This window comes from Symphalangus syndactylus, chromosome 22 (genome assembly GCF_028878055.3).
Source record: "Symphalangus syndactylus isolate Jambi chromosome 22, NHGRI_mSymSyn1-v2.1_pri, whole genome shotgun sequence".
NCBI lineage: Eukaryota > Metazoa > Chordata > Mammalia > Primates > Hylobatidae > Symphalangus > Symphalangus syndactylus.
The window spans coordinates 35,952,312-35,970,981 of NC_072444.2; the positions used below are offsets into that span (position 1 = coordinate 35,952,312).

Genomic DNA, 18,670 nt, shown 5'->3' on the forward strand with positions numbered 1-18,670 from the left:
TGAGGTGGGCTGATCACGAGGTCAGGAGATCGAGACCATTCTGGCTAACAAAGTGAAACCCCATCTCTACTAAAAATACAAAAAATTAGCCAGGTGTGGTGGCAGGTACCTGTAGTCCCAGCTACTCAGGAGGCTGAGGCAGGAGAATGGTGTGAACCCGGGAGGCGGAGCTTGCAGTGAGCCAAGATTGCACCACTGCACTCCAGCCTGGGTGACAGAGCAAGACGACTCCATCTCAAAAAAAAAAAACCCTCAAAGGATCACTAGTGGTCAGCAACTATATGCAAAGAAATAGGAAAACCTACTAAAAATGAATAAATTTCCAGACACATCTAGCCTGCCAAGATTGAACCATGATGAAATCCAAAACCTGAACAGACCAATAACAAATAATGGGATCGAAGCGGTAATAAAAAGTCTCCCAACGAAGAAAAGCCTAGGACCCGATGATTCACTGCTGAATTCTAGCAAACATTTAAAGAAGAACTAATACCAACCTTACCCAAACGATTCCAAAAATAGAGACGGAGGGAATACTTGCAAACTCATTCTACAAGGCTAGTATTACCCTGATACCAAAATCAAAGATACAAACCAAAAAAGAAAACTACAGGCCAATATCACTGATGAATATTGATTCAAAAATCCTCAATAAAATATTAGCTAACAGAATTCCACAACACATTAAAGTTGGGGCGCAGTGTCCCAGGTTCACTCAACACTTCCCATTTTCCTCTCTGTGTGTGTCTACTTTGCCGTGTTCCCTGGTGGCAGCGGTGGTGGCAATGTTGGTGCATGGGCCTCCCAGGACAAGGAGAAAGTGAATATGCCCTTTTCTTGCCTCCTGCCAGGCATCTGCAGCCTGGCACGAGCTCTGGCCAGGTCTCCAAGCAAGGGACATGGAGATGTTCTTTTCCAATTTCTGGATTGGTAACTTGAGGCAAATTCTGGGCACTAGAGTCAGAACTAAGAGGAGGAGACTGAATCAGGGGAGTCTGGGGTCCTGAGAGGCAGAGAGCTGAAACCGTCTAGAGCGTGTGGGGAGCTGGGTGCATGTTCAGGCCAGTTGCTTCTCTCTGTGCCTCAATGTTCCAGGTACCCTTGGAGGGGCTGAGATCCTAGGAATTCCTGGAGCCTGGCTGCATGGCCTGGCCACCTGATGCCCTTGTGCTCTCCATGACAGGACAGCAAAGCCGAGGAGAATGGCTCTGACAGCTTCATGCACTCCATGGACCCACAGCTGGAGCAGCAAGTGAAAACCACCCAGAACCTGGTGGACTCCTACATGGCCATTGTCAACAAGACCGCGTGGGACCTCATGGTTGGTGTCGCGCCCAAGACCATCATGCACGTCATGATCAACAATGTGCATGCACCGCCCCATAGGGGCAGGGGGCTACTGTGGCACTGGGGATGCAGGTAGCCATGTTGGCCTGGGGGAGATGCCAACCAGCCCTATGGGACCAGGTCCAGGGAGGGAGGCACAGTCCAGACCAGAGCTGTCTCATAGAAATATAATGTGGGACTGGGCACAGTGGCCCATGCCTGTAATCCCAGCACTTTGGGAGGCCAAGGCAAGAGGATAGCTTGAGCCCAGGAGTTCGAGACCAGCCTGGGCAACATAGTGAGACCTGGCCTCTACACAAAAATTTTAAAAATAGCTGAGCTTGGTGGTGGCACATGCCTACAGTCCTAGCTACTCGACAGGCTGATACTGGAGGATCACTTTGAGCCCAACAGGTTGAGGCTGCCGTGAGCGGTGATCTTGCCCACTGTACTCCAGCCTAGTGACAGACCAAGATCCTATCTCCAAAAAAAATTTTTTTAAACTGAGTACACAGGTGTCCTGGTGGCATGATAGGTCCTGGGTCCCCTCCCAGATCTGTGACCTTGGACAGGTGTCTTTTCCTGTGGACCTCAGTGTCCCTATCTGAGTGAGAAAAGGGCGGTGGGGAGGCAGATCTTTGAGTCTAAGTGGTGTAGAAGCCGCATCTGAAAAGCCATACTCAGGGCTCCAAGTCCAGCACACAGTCCCAGCAGGGCCGGGCAGGAGGCCAGGGCAGCACAAGCATCAGATCCCAACCTCCTTCCCTCTTTGCCCACTCTCAGACCAAGGAGTTCATCTTCTCAGAGCTGCTGTCCAACTTGTACTCACGTGGGGACCAGAACACACTGAGGGAGGAGTCGACAAAGCAGACACAGCGGCGCAACGAGATGCTGCGCATGCACCACGTGCTGAAGGAGGCGCTCGGCATCATCGGTGACATCAACGTGACCACCGTCAGCACGACCCCCAGGGCCTGTGGACGACTCCTGGCTGCAGGTGCAGAGCGTCTTTGCCGGCTGAAGGAACCAGGGCTGGCCCCCACCCTTCATGGCTGAGCCTGGGGGCTCTTGGAACAGGCTCCATGCCCAAGCTGGCAGACCTGGGTGCTCTCTGGAGCTGTCAGAGAGCTCGTGGTTTATGGTGTAAGGGCTGAGAGCCTGGAGGGGGTTTGTGTGGGGCTGTACTCTGAGGTGGCCAGAGGCCTAGGATAATCATCCTGGGCACACCGTACCTGTTGTGCAGTCTGAGTCATGCTGCCATGGCAGGGCATCCAGCTCCCAGCCTGGGAGTGCTGAAAGCCAAATCCAGTGCAGAGCAGGGGTGATAGTCAGGGTCCCACCTCCTCTATCTGTCAGCAATCCAGTGGTGATCTAGGATAAAATCTTGGGAGTCCCATACACACGGTCAACCCACAACACACCTCACAGGCCAGGCAGGAAACACAGGCCCCTTCCCTCCCTCCAAGGTACCATCATAGCTGCTAGCGTGTGACTGAAGGCAGGGTCCCTGGACCCGGTTGAAGCACTACCGCCAGCCAGCAGGCTCACGCACCTTGGCCTGTTGTTCCTAGAGGTCGCCTCTGCTATTCAGCCAAAGGGACCACAGTGCCTGCTGGCCCAGCTCAGCTCCGCCCAGCAAGCCCACCCACCTCCCCTGCCATGGACTCTCCCTCTTCTGCTTTTCCCAGCAGGAAGGGCCCAGCCTCACCTATGCGACCTGCAACCCCCAACAAGCTGAAGCTCCCCTCTTAGACTTATAAGTCTATAGCCAGTGGCATCCAGCTGCCTGCCCTCCCTGCCTCCCCCAGGGACACTTCAGGGGTTCCTGGACTTTCTGACCACCCAGAGGCCATCCATCCCTTTTAGCTTCATCATCCTCGTTCAAGCAGTGTTCCTTCTCTATCAGGCCTGGTGGCTGTTGCTTTGGGCTCCCCAAGACAAGAGGTGGCCCTGGACAAGTGGGTTGGAAGACAGGGTGACCAAAGAGGGAAGCCCAAAGGGGCTGAGCATCAGTCTTAACAGTGGGTGCACTGAATGCCATGGAAGAGGCCAGCCTGTGTGGGGTGGGGAGGGCCGCCACAGCCCCCAGGCACGTGTGAAGCTCCGGCTCCTCCTGTTTTCCTCCCCTTTCCCTTCCAGCCCCTCTTTTCCAGGAGCCTTGCCACACCCGCACCTGCACCCTCCCCTCCCTGGCCCTCCCACAACTGCTGTGGCAAACCTGTGCTCTGCTCTTGCCTCACCAGCTCTCTGCTCACTTTTCCCCTCCTGTTTTCTCTCTGCTTTCCCTCCAACTGCCAGCCGATCGGGTCAGGGAAGTACATCCCATCCTGAGAGCCCCAAGCCCCCCTTTGACCTCTAAACAGATCCCTCCTCTTCTCGGAGACCTCCCTCTCCAAGCCTGCCTGGGCAGCTGTTCTGTGACTTGGCCGTGGCTCCCCCAGCCCCAAAGCCAGCCCCCTTCAACTGTGACTTAGTCTGTTGTAGTGGTGAGCTGACACATCCATGTGTGACCATTGCTGAAAACTTGTGCCCCCCTCTGTGGTGTGCCCCTGCCCTGTTCTAAAAATATCTATAAATACATATATATAAATATATATACACACACACACACACACACACACCCCTACACGTGGCTGACCGCCTCACCTCTAGCGCTGGGAATCAGTCACCGTGCTGTCCTTTTGGAGTCTTGTGGCCAAACAAGAGAAAGGTATCCCCTGACATTGCTCCTCCAAAGTGTGCCACCTCCAGTGAGCCTCCCTGTCACGCCCGGCCTACGGAGAGCCAGCCCCCCGCCATCCCTCCTGCCTCCCCAGCAAGCACGGGAGTGCTGTGCAGGCAGCTGTGTGGCCTGACAGTCTCTACCAGCCCTGCTGTCCCTTGGCTGAGAATTAAACCCATTTCTGGATGGCGGGGAAGTGTGTCCTCTCCTGACTGTGTTCTCTGTGGAGCTCAGGGGAGGGGAAAGGCCAAGCCATTTCTAGGGTGCTGTTGGGAGCAGTAAAAAGGCCATACCCTTTCCAAGGGATACGTTTCCTGGAAAGCCCCTGGAGCTTAGCTGGCTCTTAACCTGTGAAGCCGGCTCTGGCCACCAGGGGGCAGGGCCATGAACTCAGCCTGGAGGGAGCCTGCAGGGCAGCCGTCACTCTGGAGGGAGAGACAGAACAGGCCACCAGCTGCAGACAGGAGGGAGGCAAGGGGACAGAACGGAAGACACCTGGGGTGGGTGGAAGTCAGTACCCTTAGGTGCTGGTACCTGTCTTCCCGGACACGGCTAGATCAGGCTTCTAGGCCTGTTGGCTGTCAGGGCTGGACTGCCCCCCATAGGTGCCATGGCAGTCCCCGTGGAATCCCCAGGCACCACCAGGCAGCATACAGGTAACATGCCTGGAAGGTCCCCAACAGCCTAGCTGGACATGCTTAAGACACTCTGGGGCTCCTTGTTTGGTTCCACAAACTCCAGGACCCAGTGAGGGAAACGGGAACACACCAGGCCCAGCAGTATGGCTAAATCCGTTTATTCCAAAATAAAAAGCAAAATAAACAGGAGTCGCATCACCAGGGAGCCACGACCCCATCCCCGCCTCCTTCCTCTGTCCTATGCTAGCAATAAATAAGTTTCCCAGCCACAAATAATTATTAGAACCTCCACCCCATGTGCCAGTTCCAACCACCGCTAGGTATGATACAGGGGTGGCCCTATCCTCTGGAATATACAAAATGTTACACAGACACAGTATGTACACTGGGAAAGGGGGGCCACCCCAGGAGCCCATGCCCTTGCCTGGTCCACAGTTAGACCCACTGTCCTGCCTCAGCTACCTCTCTGAATAAGATGGGAGCCCCCTGAGGGAAAAGTTGCTATGGTGAGAGTAACGGGGCCATCAGGCCTCCTCCAAACAAACCAACTCCAACAGCCTCTGGCTCTTAAATAACAATCATCATCATCCAGAAATTTAGGGACTCAGCCCTGGTCAAGGTGGCAAAGGGTCTGTTTTTCTTTCCCCATTAGACAGAGGTCTTGTCCTGCTACCCTAATTGTAAAGGGGTGCCTGGGAAGGGGTGGTAGGGACATGGTGGCAGTGGAGACTCCAGCCCCACTTCTCCAGGCTTTGCTGACAGGGGCCTGCTTTTAATTTTTATTTTTATTCCATGACTTTTAAAAAAAATTCCATAACTTCTTTTTCATAACTTTTTTTGTAACTTTTCATAAAACTTTTTCTACTTTTTTCCCAAAAGTTTTTTTGCCACAACTTTTTACAAGTAAGTTGCTTCTTGGCCTTATAGAATTATAAAGTATAATTCATTTTGACTAAAAAACAGTAATTGTAATTTTGTTTTCATAAATAAAAATTTAAATTGAATATCCACAAGCCGGTCATAGCATATGCTTCTCCAAGCAGAAGAGAGTGTGACACTTGTCAGGCACTAGCTCTGTCTCTGGAATGAGGCATGGATCCCTCCTCGCCAGGTAGCAATTCTCTAAAGCAAAGTCTTGCTAATACCTTGCAGTAGGAGCATCTTCAAGAATAACAATCTATTGGCCGGGCGCGGTGGTTCACGCCTGTAATCCCAGCAATTTGGGAGGCCGAGGCAGGTGGATCACGAGGTCAGGAGATCGAGACCACCGTGAAAGCCCGTCTCTACTAAAAATATAAAAAATTAGCTGGGTGTGGTGGTGGGCACCTGCAGTCCCAGCTACCCGGGAAGCTGAGGCAGGAGAATGGCGTGAACCCGGGAGGCGGAGCTTGCAGTGAGCCGAGATCGCGCCACTGCACTCCAGCCTGGGCGACAGCGAGACTCCGTCTCAAAAAAAAAAAAAAGAATAACAATCTTTCCACGCACTTTTCACGCGGACTTCAGAGTGGGAACTCCTCTTTTCTGAGGACCCCGCCGCCAACCCCTGCTGCAGAGCAGGCAGATACACCAGCGGGCAAAAGGGACGGGTCCCACCCTCATGGTTCTTCAAGCCGTAAGACTCTGCTGATTTCATCAACAGCTGCGATTTCAACAGGAGGAAGGCTGTGTCGTGACCCTCAAGTCCCCCAAGTCAGGATGGCACGTCACCCCCAGGCCACCTGCAGCCTTACCTGCCCTGAGTCCATGACCGCCAGGCAGTGCTGGGCCCCGATGGCCACATGCACGATCTTCTTCCCTTTCAGCCCTTCCACCACCTGTGGTTTCCACACGTGCACGTGAGAGCCATGGCCCAATCTGAAGTAATCGCTCTTTCCCCTGAGAGAAGACCAATGGTGGAGTGTTACAAGACGGTTATGGTCTGATAATGCTATACAAGAAAACACTCATTGTCTCACATCTTTCACAGCCAGCTCAATGACATCACACACAGCACCCAAGGTCTTCGAACTTAGATTCAAAATCATACACCATTAATTCAAATTAACTTATTTAATTTGAATTAAGTCAGCTGGGAAAAACCTGAATACCTTAATACATATTTTACAATATTTAAGTTACTGTTGTAGGTTTTCATATACAGAGACTGAAAATAAGACACACTACTGCAAACACCTATCCAAAGTCCTATCTGGTATACATCTTTCTCAAAGTGGCAATGTTGGCCAGTTGCGGTGGTTCATGCCTGTAATCTCGGCACTTTGGGAGGCCGAGGCAGGTGGATCACGAGGTCAGAGACCGAGACCATCCTGGCTAACACGGTGAAACCCCATCTCTACTAAAAATACAAAAAAAATTAGCCGGGTATGGTGGCAGGTGCCTGTAGTCCCAGCTACTCGGGAGGCTGAGGCAGGAGAACGGCGTGAACCCAGGAGGCGGAGCTTGCAGTGAGCTGAGATTGTGCCACCGCATTCCAGCCTGGGCTATAGAGAGAGACTCCGTCTCAAATAAATAAATAAATAAATAAATAAATAGTACCAATGTTATGACCAGAGGCAGCAAGGCCTGACACACCATCCAAGGCCAGTCCGGACACCTGCTCTTTTGTACATTAATATAATAAGCTTTTACAAGAAATACATGTTAACTTTTTCAGGATCGAAGGATTCAGAAGCCTATTTTGCTCTCATTTTATCCTTAGGCTTCAGCAGAAGAAACCCTTCCTATAAATCTCGCCCAAACAGGAAAGGTAAGTGGCCTAAAATTTTTCTAGTATCTTCAAAATGACCCAGTTACAATAGGAAATTTCTTCTTGTACTATTGTCACTCATCCCAACTCAATATCCTTTAAAGGACAAAGATGCATGCATAAGTAAAAATATGACAGGTCACAATCACGCCGGGGTGGTCCTGGGGCAAGGCCCAGGTTCCCTGCATGCGCCTGCACAAGCACACACGCTGTGACAGGGAGGACGTTTATGTACCATGTCCACACCGCTCCAGACTTGGTGAGCGCCAGTAGGAGCTGAGCTCCACACTCAATCTGGCACACCCCCTGTCCATTTAGCCTCTCAATGTTCTGGGGAATGTTACAGCCTTCACTTCCGCCCCGGCCCAATTTTCCAAAGTCACCATCACCCCAGGAAAATGCCAAACCTAGGTTTAAAAATAGGGAAGGGAAGGGAAGGGAGAGAAGAAAGAAAAGAGAAAGAAAGCCCAACCTCCTTCCAAAATGTCATGAGAATCTTGAGCACATATGGTCCTTGGCATGACCACATGACCTGCAGAGCCCCTGTTATAGAACTCATTTTTATATTTTCCTTAATATAACAGTTAATATAATATGTCATTTTTGTTAATAGTGTCTTTTTGTCATTTTACTTTTTAAAAGATTTTATTGAAATATACATACAGGAAAGTGCATCTATCATAAGTGTGCAAATTGATGAATTCTAAAATCTTTATTGTACCTGTTTAGCACCTAGATTGACGCTGAACATAACTAACAACCAGAAATCTCCTTGTACTCCTTTCCTGTAACTACCCCTGCTCCCGACCAAATCACTCTCTTCTAACAGCATAACTTTGTGTGACTAGCTTTTTTAATGTAAAAGAATGAAATCTACAGCATGTATTCATTTGCATCTGGCTTCTGCCACCCAACATTATATTTGTGGGATTCATTTGTACAGTTGCATATTAGTTTGCAGATCCCTCACTCTTGTTTCTATATGGTATTATATTGCATAAATGTACCACACTTTATCCAACCTACTGTTAAATATTTGTGCATTTTCTACTTCGGGGCGATTTCAAATAGTGCTGCTATGAACATTCTTGTAAATGTCTTTTGGTGAACATATGCAACACAGATATGCGTTGTTGTTGGTTCCCAGGAGCGGCATTCTTGGGTCATAAACAATGCATGTGTTCAGGTTTAGTATCGTATAATGCCAAACAGGTTTCCAAAGTGTCTGTGCCACTTTACATACCCGCCATTATTGAGAAAGTTCTATTTGCTCCACATTGTCACCAATATTTGATATTTTCCCTTTTTTTCTTTTAAACCATACTAGTAGGTGTGCAGTGATATTGCAATGTGGTTTTAATTTGCATCTTCTTTGTGACAAATTAACCTTGATTACTGTAAGCCACTTGGAAATGTGATTAGAATTCATATAAAGATATAGTAGCAAAACGCATACTAGGTTACTTTCATACCTGGAAAGTTTAGATAGAATGATTTCTATGTAAGCTTTTACAGTGTAGTCTGAGTGCATAAATATTGATTACAAAAAACACATCTGTAGGTGAGTTACAATACTTCACTTATAATTCCAAGTTCATGTTGTGTTAGCTCAATATTTTTCAAATATATTTTTGCATGCAATTTTCACCTTCTTTCTGAGTAGTTTCAGATATTTTGTATGGCTCCAGCACAGTCAATTAGGTTGCCATTGTTTGGAAGCACACATCCACATATCTGCACCATGATGATATGACACGCCTATACCCCCCATTTCGCATTTTGTCAGAAGTGCATAGTTATCACTGACTAGCTTTGCCAATAGAAATGTACTCCCAATTTCCCATGGACTTATCTTGAATAATCTCTCAACTGAAGCATAACAGGTTTTGAATTCTGTTAGAATAGTTGTTTTTACTATCTTTTAATTTTATTAAAATTTCAAAGTTACTTAATACATTTATTTAAAAAGTGAAACAAAGCTTTTCCTCTCCCTTACCCACATGATAGCCCAACAGAGGGGGAAAGCATTGGCCCCAGGCCAAAACCATAAACGCTTTCAATTAACTAATAATAATTGCTGGCATGTTGTCATTAAATATCCTTGTCTCATTATCTCTGGTTGCTTTATCAAAGCCATAGGTCACTAAAGCCCACTTTTGAGACAAAGACTATTTCTCCCCCAAAAGTCAAGGGAAATATAAAAAATGAAATTAGTGATTAAGGATAGAAGTCAATTAATACAATCATCGTGTCTTAATTATTTAAAGTTCAGTTTTTTTCCTCCAGCAAACCTGAAAATACACTATCCTCCAGCTATCAGAATTATATTGAGATCTACTCACATTTATGATGATGTTCAGAGATTCATCATTGGGAAGGAAAATGCACACGCTGCGGCGGTCTTGCATGACTCTGTTGTGGAAATTCAACTTGTTCATTGTGTTTTGGGCTCTCTGGGTGGTCAGGTCAGGGCTCTGGGTCCTTGGCAATTCCTCAGGTTCCCAGCACTCCAAAGCCAAGCTCACCTCCTCATCACACGCCCTGCAGGAGAAGCATCAGGGTGTTCGACTACGTGGGTTTCATAGCTGTGGAAAAGCCAAAGGGGAGACTCCTGAAGAAAGGCAGTGAAGCCTGTGAAGAGCGGGTCAGGAAGGTGAGCACAGCACTGCTACTCCTGTGGGCACAGGGACAGCATGTCTCCAGCCAGCGCCACCTTGTCTAATACATGGGAACTCACTGAAATTCATTCCGTATTTTGCCCACAAAGTTTTAAAGCTTTCATCCACAGTCAGGAATTAAACTTATACCAATGAGAGCCCCACACATTCAAGGATGTACTAAGCACTACAGGCCTCACAGAAACAGAGATCCTGTCTTGGAGTTTTCAGTCCCACATGGGAGATAAAGGGTTTTTTTTTTTTTTCTTCTTGAGACGGAGTCTCGCTCTGTCGCCCAGGCTGGAGTGCAGTGGCGCGATCTCGGCTCACTGCAAGCTCCGCCTCCCGGGTTCACGCCATTCTCCCGCCTCAGCCTCTCCGAGTAGCTGGGACTACAGGCGCCCGCCACCACGCCCGGCTAATTTTTTGTATTTTTAGTAGAGACAGAGTTTCACTGTGGTCTGGATCTACTGACCTCGTGATCTGCCCGCCTCGGCCTCCCAAAGTGCTGGGATTACAAGCGTGAGCCACCGCGCCCGGCCTGGAAATAAAGGGTTTTATGGCTCAGGGGGCATCACAGAACCTGCCGACATGTGATGTCTCCCCTGGACACCCAGCTTTAAAATTTCTCTTTTGTACTCTTTCCCTTTATTTTTCAGACCGGCCGACACTTAGGGAAAATAGAAAAGAAACTATGTGAAATATCGGGGGTGAATTTTGCCCGATACACCTCAGCCTCCCAAAGTGCTAGGATTACAGGCGTGAGCCATCATGCCCGGCCAATAACTCCTTTTTTTTAAACATTGAAACAACATAAATATGGAAATGAACTACTCACATATGTTATTATATTGCCCATATCCTTCTGCAGCTTGCCTTTTTCACCCAAAGTTTTCTTTATGAGATTTACCCATGTGAATTCTTTTCAATCTAGTATGTTCAAGTTTAATTGTTGTATAATATTCTACCACATGGATATGAGTTTAATTATCCAATTTCTTGTTGGTTAACTTACATTCTGCATCATCTTATGTTACTGCAAACACTACCATGATAAACAGTTTTTCCAAATTTCTTTGTACACATGTATTTTTTTGCTCAGCTATGTGCATCTTCAACTTCATTAGAGATTATAAAATTGCACTCCACTTTACCTAGCTGAGTTTCCACTGGCCCATATCTCTGCCAGCAATTCTGTCAGACTTACATTTTCACCACTCTGAAGATGACAGAATAGTCATTTTAACTTTCAATTTATCCATTAGTTTCTAGTTCAATTATCTTTTCCCATGTTTACTGACCACTCCAATTTCTTCTTCTATAAAGTAACTCTTCATATCCTATGCCCATTTTGTCTTAAGTTTTCCTTTTCATTATTAGGCTATTTTTCATTTCCTGGATACTAATCATTACAAAAAGTTTCCCTACAACAAGATCACAAAGACGGTTAGGTAAATTTTCTTTGAAATTTTTTCTAGTTTTCCTTTTCATATTTTAGTCTTATAATGTCAGAAAAAAAGACCTAACACTCAAATGTCAAAAAAAACTAACTGAATAAAAATGTGGTACCTCCACACCACAAAGTACTAATTTAAAAAAAAGATGAAGAACATTTCTATAAACAGATATGACATGATCTCTGAGAGAAGTTTAAAAAGGTGCAAAATGGACCAGACGCAGTGGCTCACACCTGTAATTCCTAGCACTTTGAAAACACTCTGGGAGGCTGAGGCAGGTGGATTGCCTGAGCCCAAGAGCTCGATACCAGCCTGGGCAGCATGGCAAAACCCAGTCACTACCAAAAATACAAAAAAAAGCCGGGTGTGGTGGCACACACCTGTGGTTCCAGCTACCCTGGAGGCTGAGGTGGGAAGACAGCTTGAGTCTAGGAGGCAGAGGTTTCAGTGAGCCAAGATCACACCACTGTACTCCAGCCTCAGTGACAGAGTGAGACCCCACCCCAGGTCAAAAAACAAATAAAGTGCACAATGGTGTATGCTATCTTTTATCTAAGGGAGGGAGAAAATATTCCTGTCTCAGCTTCCTGAGTGGCTGGGATTGCAGGCGTGAGCCACCATGCCCGGCTAATTTTTTTTTTTTTTTTTTGGTGGAGATGGGGTTTCTCCATATTCATGGGGCTGGTCTCAAACTCCCAACCTCAGGTTATCTGCCTGCCTCGGCCTCCTGGGTTGCTGGGATGGGAACAGGAATTAAAAGAAATTTAAAAATGTGTAAACAAAAACTCAGTTGTATGTAAAAAACCCAATTCCCCCTGAGAAAGAGAAGAGCTGGAGTCCTTCAAAAAAAACTACTACCTGTTTTTCTATGGCTAGTGAGACTTATCTCTCCTCCCTTCCAAGACATTATAAAAACCCTAATCCCCTAACTGTACAACTGCAAGGTCACTAAACAAACTCAAGTTACAAAACGTATTTTTCCTAAAAAAGGAAAAAATAATATAATGCATGATTCAATTAAACAATTATCTTTGTTTCTCACTTCTATAATATGCTTCACCCTGCACAGATCTACCCCCACCCCTTAAAATGCTTAAAAAATGAGTCTTTGTTCAGAACTCAGTGCTTTAAATGTTAATCCGACTGGGCCGATGCACATAAATAATTAATAATCTCCTAAACCCCATCAGTGTCTCTAATTCCTTAAAAATCCCGCTACAGGTTTACAAGCGTGAGCCACTGGGGTGCTGGGATTGCAGGTGTGAGCCACCGCACCCAGCCCAACTTATTAATCAGAAAAGAATAGATCGGCCTGGTGTGGTGGCTCATGCTTGTGATGCCAAGAATTTGGACAGCCGAGTGTGGTGGATCCCTTGAGCCTAGGAGTTCCAGACCAGCCTGGGCAACATGGTGAAACCGGGTCACTTTTTTTTGTTTTTTGTTTTTGTTTTTTTTTTGAGGCGGAGTTCCGCTCTTGTCGCCCAGGCTGGAGTGCAGTGGCATGGACTCAGCTCGCCGGGCCTCCGCCTCCTGGGTTTGGGTGGTTCTCCTGCCACAGCCTCCCTAGTGGCTGGGATTGCAGGCGTGAGCCATCGTGCTGGACTCTTTTTTTTTTTTGGTAGAGATGGGGTTTCTCCATGTTGGTCAGGCTGGTCTCAAACTCCCCACCTCAGGTTATCTGCCCGCCTCGGCCTCCAGGGGTGCTGGGATTTCAGGCGTGAGCCACCGCGCAAGACCCAATTTATTAATCATAAAGGAACTGATCGGCCTGGCGTGGTGACTCACGATTCTGATCCCAGGACTTTGTATGGCTGAGCATGGGGGATCACTTGAGCCTAGGAGTTCCAGACTGGCCTGGGCAACATGGTGAAACCTGGTCTCTCTCTTTTTTTTTTGAGGAAGAATTTCACTCTTGTTGCCTGGCTGGACTGCAGTGGCATGGTCTCGGCTGCCCGTGGCCTCCGCCTCCGGGTTTGGTTTGTTCTCCTGCCTCAGTCTCCCAAGTGGCTGGGATTGCAGGTGTGGGCCACTATGCCTGGCTTTTTTTTTTTTTTTTTTTTGGTAGAGACGGAGTTTCTCCATGTTTGTCAGGCTGATCTCAAACTCCCGATCTCAGGGGATCCGCCCATCTCGGCCTCCCGGGGTGGCGCGATTCCAGGCGTGAGCTACCGTGACAGGCCCAATTTATTAATCAGAAAGGAATGGATTGGCCTGGCGTGGTGGCTCACGCTTGTGATCCCAGCTGGGACTTTGGACGGTGGAGCTCGGAGGATCGCTTGAGCCTAGGAGTTCCAGACTGGCCTGGGCAACGTGGTGAAACCGGTCTCTTTTTTTTTTTTTTTGAAGCAGAGTTTCGCTCTTATTGCCCAGGCTGGAGTGCAGTGGCCCGGTCTCGGCTCCCCACTGCCTCCACCTCCCTGGTTTGGGTGGTTCTCCTGCCTCAGCCTCCTGAGTGTCTGGGATTGCAGGTGTGAGCCACCATGCCCAGTTAGTTTTTTATTCTTTTATTTTTTGGTAGAGACCGGGTTTCCCCATGTTGGTCGGTCTGGTCTCCAGCTCCTCACCTCAGGTGATGTGCCGGACTCCGCCTTCTGGGGTGCTGGGATTGCAGGCGTGAGTCACTGTGCCTGACCCGACACCAGGTATCTTAACGGAAAAACAAAACAAAAACCATAAAAATTAGCCGGGTCTGGTGGGCCCGGTGGGTAGTCCCAGCTACTCTGAAGGCTGATGTAGGAGGATCGCTTTAGCCAGGGAGTGGAGGTGGCAGTGAGCCATGATGGCGCTGCTGTAGTCCAGACTGGGCGACAGAGTGGGACTGTGTCTCAGGAAAAGGGAAAGGAAAAAAAAATAACGAAAAAGTATATAAAATTGCTAAATCAAGGAACAGCTTGACAGTATATTATTGAGAGAAATAGAGGCAAAGGTTAGCAGACATCAATGTTCACTTAGTGGAACTACAGGTGTTCCCAGACAGGAGGCTGCTACTTTTCCAAAAGAAATCTACTATTGACTAAAAAAAAAAAAAAAAAAAAAGTTGCTTTGTTACTATATACAAATAGCTAAACTTTATATAGCCCCCTCCCTCTTCTAACACTGTTCTAAGCCTTTTCCTGCTCTGAAATAGCTGCTATTGTTACCTCCATTGTAGAGAAAACAGATGCCAGAGGTTGTTGTGGAAGGACCACGGAAACTCTGAAATTTACCTGTAAGTTTCAGACTTAAAGGTTCTTCCTACACTGCTCCTTACGCTGCAACATTTTAGTTAACATATCTCTTAAAATACTGGTCCTTTCTATATTTGGAGGGAATCATCTTGCAGTTTGAAGTTTTTTCTTGCACTAAGCATTTGGTCATAAGCTCATTTGCATTTTATGTCAGGTTTAAGTACCTCTTTAGACATTGTTCAGTTAGGAATGTAAATATGAGCAAACAGGTATCTGATTGAAATAGATAACCTAGAAAAAAATCACTTATGAGAAAGTCAAGAAAATGTGAACTCTGGATTTGTGACTATTTTCAGAATGTATTTTTTTTTTTGGTATTTAATGGCATTGTGAGTATATTTATTTTTAAAAATTTCTTGTCTTCTACAGATACATATAAGGTAATTAAAAAATGATATGATGTATAGGTTTTACTTCAAAACAATTCAGAGGAAGTTTATAAATGAAGTGGGAATACAAATGGAACAAAACAGGATGTGGCCAGGTGCGGTGGCTCACGCCTGTAATCCCAGCACTTTGGGAGGCCGAGGTGGGTGGATCACCTGATGTCAGGAGTTCAAGACCAGCCTGGCCAACGTGGTGAAACCCCATCTCTACTAAAAATACAAAAATTAGCCGGATGTGATGACGGGTGCCTGTAATCCCAGCTACTCAGGAGGCTGAGGCAGGAGAATCACTTGAACCAAGGAGGCAGAAGTTTCAGTAAGCCAAGATCATACCACTGCACTCCAGCCTGGGCAACCACAGCAAAAGCCCACCTTTAAAAAAAAAAAATACAAAACAAAAACTGGCCATGCCATGAATGAAAAATTGTTGATGTTGTATGTATGTAGGGCAATTATATTATTTTTCTCAACTTTTTTTTTTTAAGACAGAGTCTCGCTCTGTTGCCCAAGCTGGAGTGCAGTGGCGCAATCTCGGCTCACTGCAAGCTCCGCCTCCCGGGTTCACGCCATTCTCCCGCCTCAGCCTCCCGAGTAGGTGGGACTACAGGTGCCCACCACCACGCCCGGCTAATTTTTTGTATTTTTAGTAGAGACGGGGTTTCACTGTGTTAGCCAGGATGGTCTCGATCTCATGACCTCGTGATCCGCCCGCCTCGGCCTCCCAAAGTGCTGGGATTACAGGCATGAGCCACCGTGCCCGGCCTTCTCAACATTTTTTAGGTTTGAAACTTTTTATTGAACACATGCACATGTCCCTTGATAACTGGGGCTGCTTCCCCATTATTCTCTTAGTAGCCCTTCTGATTTTCACTTCATCTTCATTCTTAGAGATTCTGGATTTTTTTTTTTTTTTTTTTTGGCAAGTTCAAATATGTCTTTGCAAGGACTAGCCAGCATGTCTATTTTATGAGAGAGGCTTTGCAGAGTACCTACTCAGCCATATTATCAGAAACACAAATATTTTCCAGATTCTTGTCTTGTCCTGTTTAGGTTTTTTAAATTCCAAGAACAGTCACCTTCTTCTACCAGACACTCTGATGTTGGAAGACAATGCATATTTTGTAAGTGGCATGATTTCTGGACTCCAGTTTAGAACAGAGCCACAGCTTTCAACAACACAAAAATAACTTACTGTGACTCACCAAATTTAGAAAGATGGAGATTATTAAAAAAAGAAAACCTTAATTTACTATGTGACCTCTAAGTATCTGGGCTGAAAATTGTAAAGATAGAAAGGTAAATCAAAAGATATAGAGACTGTAATCATGCACTTAATGAAGTGCTAAATCAAAATATTTTTAGCATACATGAAAGAGTTTAATTTTATCACATTTTTTACTGGCACTACAGCTATTTGCAAGTACATATAAAACCACAGTGTTACATATAAACTACCAAAAAAGAACTTTTTAAGAAATGACACTCATCTAGCAACTTTATTTAAAAGTTTATCTTCAGGGAATAATTAAGGATGGCCGTACAAAAGGATTTAGCCATGGCATGAGAATGTTCTCCCTGGCAAACCAATGGAAATTATTAAATGTGCAAAAGGGAACTGTTGGAATAAATTGTAATGCCTTCATATGATCGTATATTTAACCTTTTAAAATGATATTGAACAGTTGCATAAACTGACTTAAACACACATTGGTAACACATCACTGAATAGGAAAAATATGGGCCAGCAAAGAACATAGAGTTGGTCCAATTTCTACAAAAAAAAGAAGACTCTAATAGCATGACAGCAGGGAAGGGGGAATATGTCAATGTATGTGTGTATATGTATGTATATGCATAGCAAGTATGAACTTGAAAGGATATATATCAAATTGTTTACACAGATTACCCCAGAGAGGTAAATAACTTTGGCCTTTGGTGTTCTGTATTCCACATAATCTGAATTTTCTTTTTTTATTTAAATAGAGATGGGATCTTAACCAGGAGCAGTGGCTCACACCTGTAATCCCAGCACTTTGGGAGGGTGAGAAGGGCAGATTGTTTGAGGCCAAGAGTTCAAGACCAATCTGGCCAACACAGCAAAACTCTGTCTCCACTAAAAATTGAAAAATTAGCCAGGTGCAGTGGCTCATGCCTGTAACCCCAGGTACTCGACAGACTGAGGCATGAGAATTGCTTGAACCAGGAGGCAGAGGTTGCAGTGAGCCGAGATCGCACCACTGCACTCCAGCCTGGACAACAGACCAAGACTCTGTCAAAAAAAAAAAAACAAAACAAAACAACAACCACAACAACAAAACAGCAATAAAGAGAAAACCTAATGGACAGGAGCGATGTCTCATGTCTGGAATCCCAGTGCTTTGGGAGGCCAACATGGGAGAATCACTTGAGGCCAGGAGTTCAAGACCAGCATGGGCAACATAGTAAGACCTTTTCTCTACAAAACAATTTAAAAATTAGCCAGGCATAGTAGTGCATGCTTATACTCCCAGCTACCTGGGAGGCTGAGGTGGGAGGATCACTTGAGACTGAGAGTTGGAGGTTGCAGTAAGCTGTGATCACACCACCAGAGAGCCACGACCCCATCCCCGCCTCCTTCCTCTGTCCTATGCTAGCAATAAATAAGTTTCCCAGCCACAAATAATTATTAGAACCTCCTCCCATGTGCCAGCTCCAACCACTGCTAGGTATGGTACAGGGGCAGCCCTACCCTCTGGAATATACGAAATGTTACACAGACACAGTATGTACACCGGGGAAAGGGGGCCACCCCAGCATCCCATGCCCTCACTGGTCCACAGTTAGCCCCACTTTCCTGCCTCAGCTATCTCTCTGAATAAGAAGATGGGAGCCCCCTGAGGGAAAAGTGGCTATGGTGAGAGTAAGGGGGCCATCAGGCCTCCTCCAAACAAACCAACTCCAACAGCCTCTGGCTCTTAAATAACAATCATCATCATCCAGAAATTTAGGGACTCAGCCCCGGTCAAGGTGGCAAAGGGTCTGTTTGTCTTTCCCCATTAGACAGAGGTCTTGTCCTGCTACCCTAATTGTAAAGGAGTGCCTGGGAAGGGGTGGTAGGGACATGGTGGCGGTGGAGACTCCAGCCCCACTTCTCCAGGCTTTGCTGACAGGGGCCTGTTTTTAATTTTTATTTTTATTCCGTGACTTTTTTTGAAAATCCCGTAACTTCTTTTTCATAACTTTTTTTTGTAACTTTTCATAAAACTTTTTTCTACTTTTTTCCCACAAGTTGTTTTGCCACAACTTTTTTACATTGTTTATCCCATAACTTTTTCACCACACAACTTTTTTAATCCCATAACTTTTTTATTTTGTGTTCTTTTAATAAACACTTGCATAGTTATATTACAATTTTGTAAAAATGAAACACATTATCTCATGGCAAGCATGCCCAGCATTTGCACAGTATCAATACCTTTAATACTATAGTTTTCAGGAAACGCAAAATAAAATTTTAAGGCAAAAACAACAC

General features: G+C 46.2%; 1 protein-coding gene across 1 annotated transcript; it reads left to right on the plus strand.

Moving 5' to 3' along the window:
• The first annotated feature begins 778 nt into the window (after nt 1-778).
• LOC134735590 (dynamin-1-like) lies at nt 779-2,457 on the plus strand. Its single transcript, XM_063631251.1, has 3 exons — nt 779-820; nt 1,184-1,321; nt 2,110-2,457. Exons 2-3 carry the CDS (start codon nt 1,220-1,222, stop codon nt 2,380-2,382), a joined length of 375 nt encoding a protein of 124 aa, XP_063487321.1. The 5' UTR covers nt 779-820; nt 1,184-1,219; the 3' UTR covers nt 2,383-2,457.
• Nucleotides 2,458-18,670: the final 16,213 nt, after the last annotated feature.

What these genes read in the sequence shown, in the direction of transcription:
- LOC134735590 (XM_063631251.1), top strand. Translation starts at nt 1,220, where the DNA reads ATGCACTCCATGGACCCACAGCTGGAGCAGCAAGTGAAAACCACCCAG. An exon ending in AGACCGCGTGGGACCTCATG is followed by an intron (nt 1,322 to 2,109) that starts GTTGGTGTCGCG and finishes GCCCACTCTCAG; the next exon opens with ACCAAGGAGTTCATCTTCTC.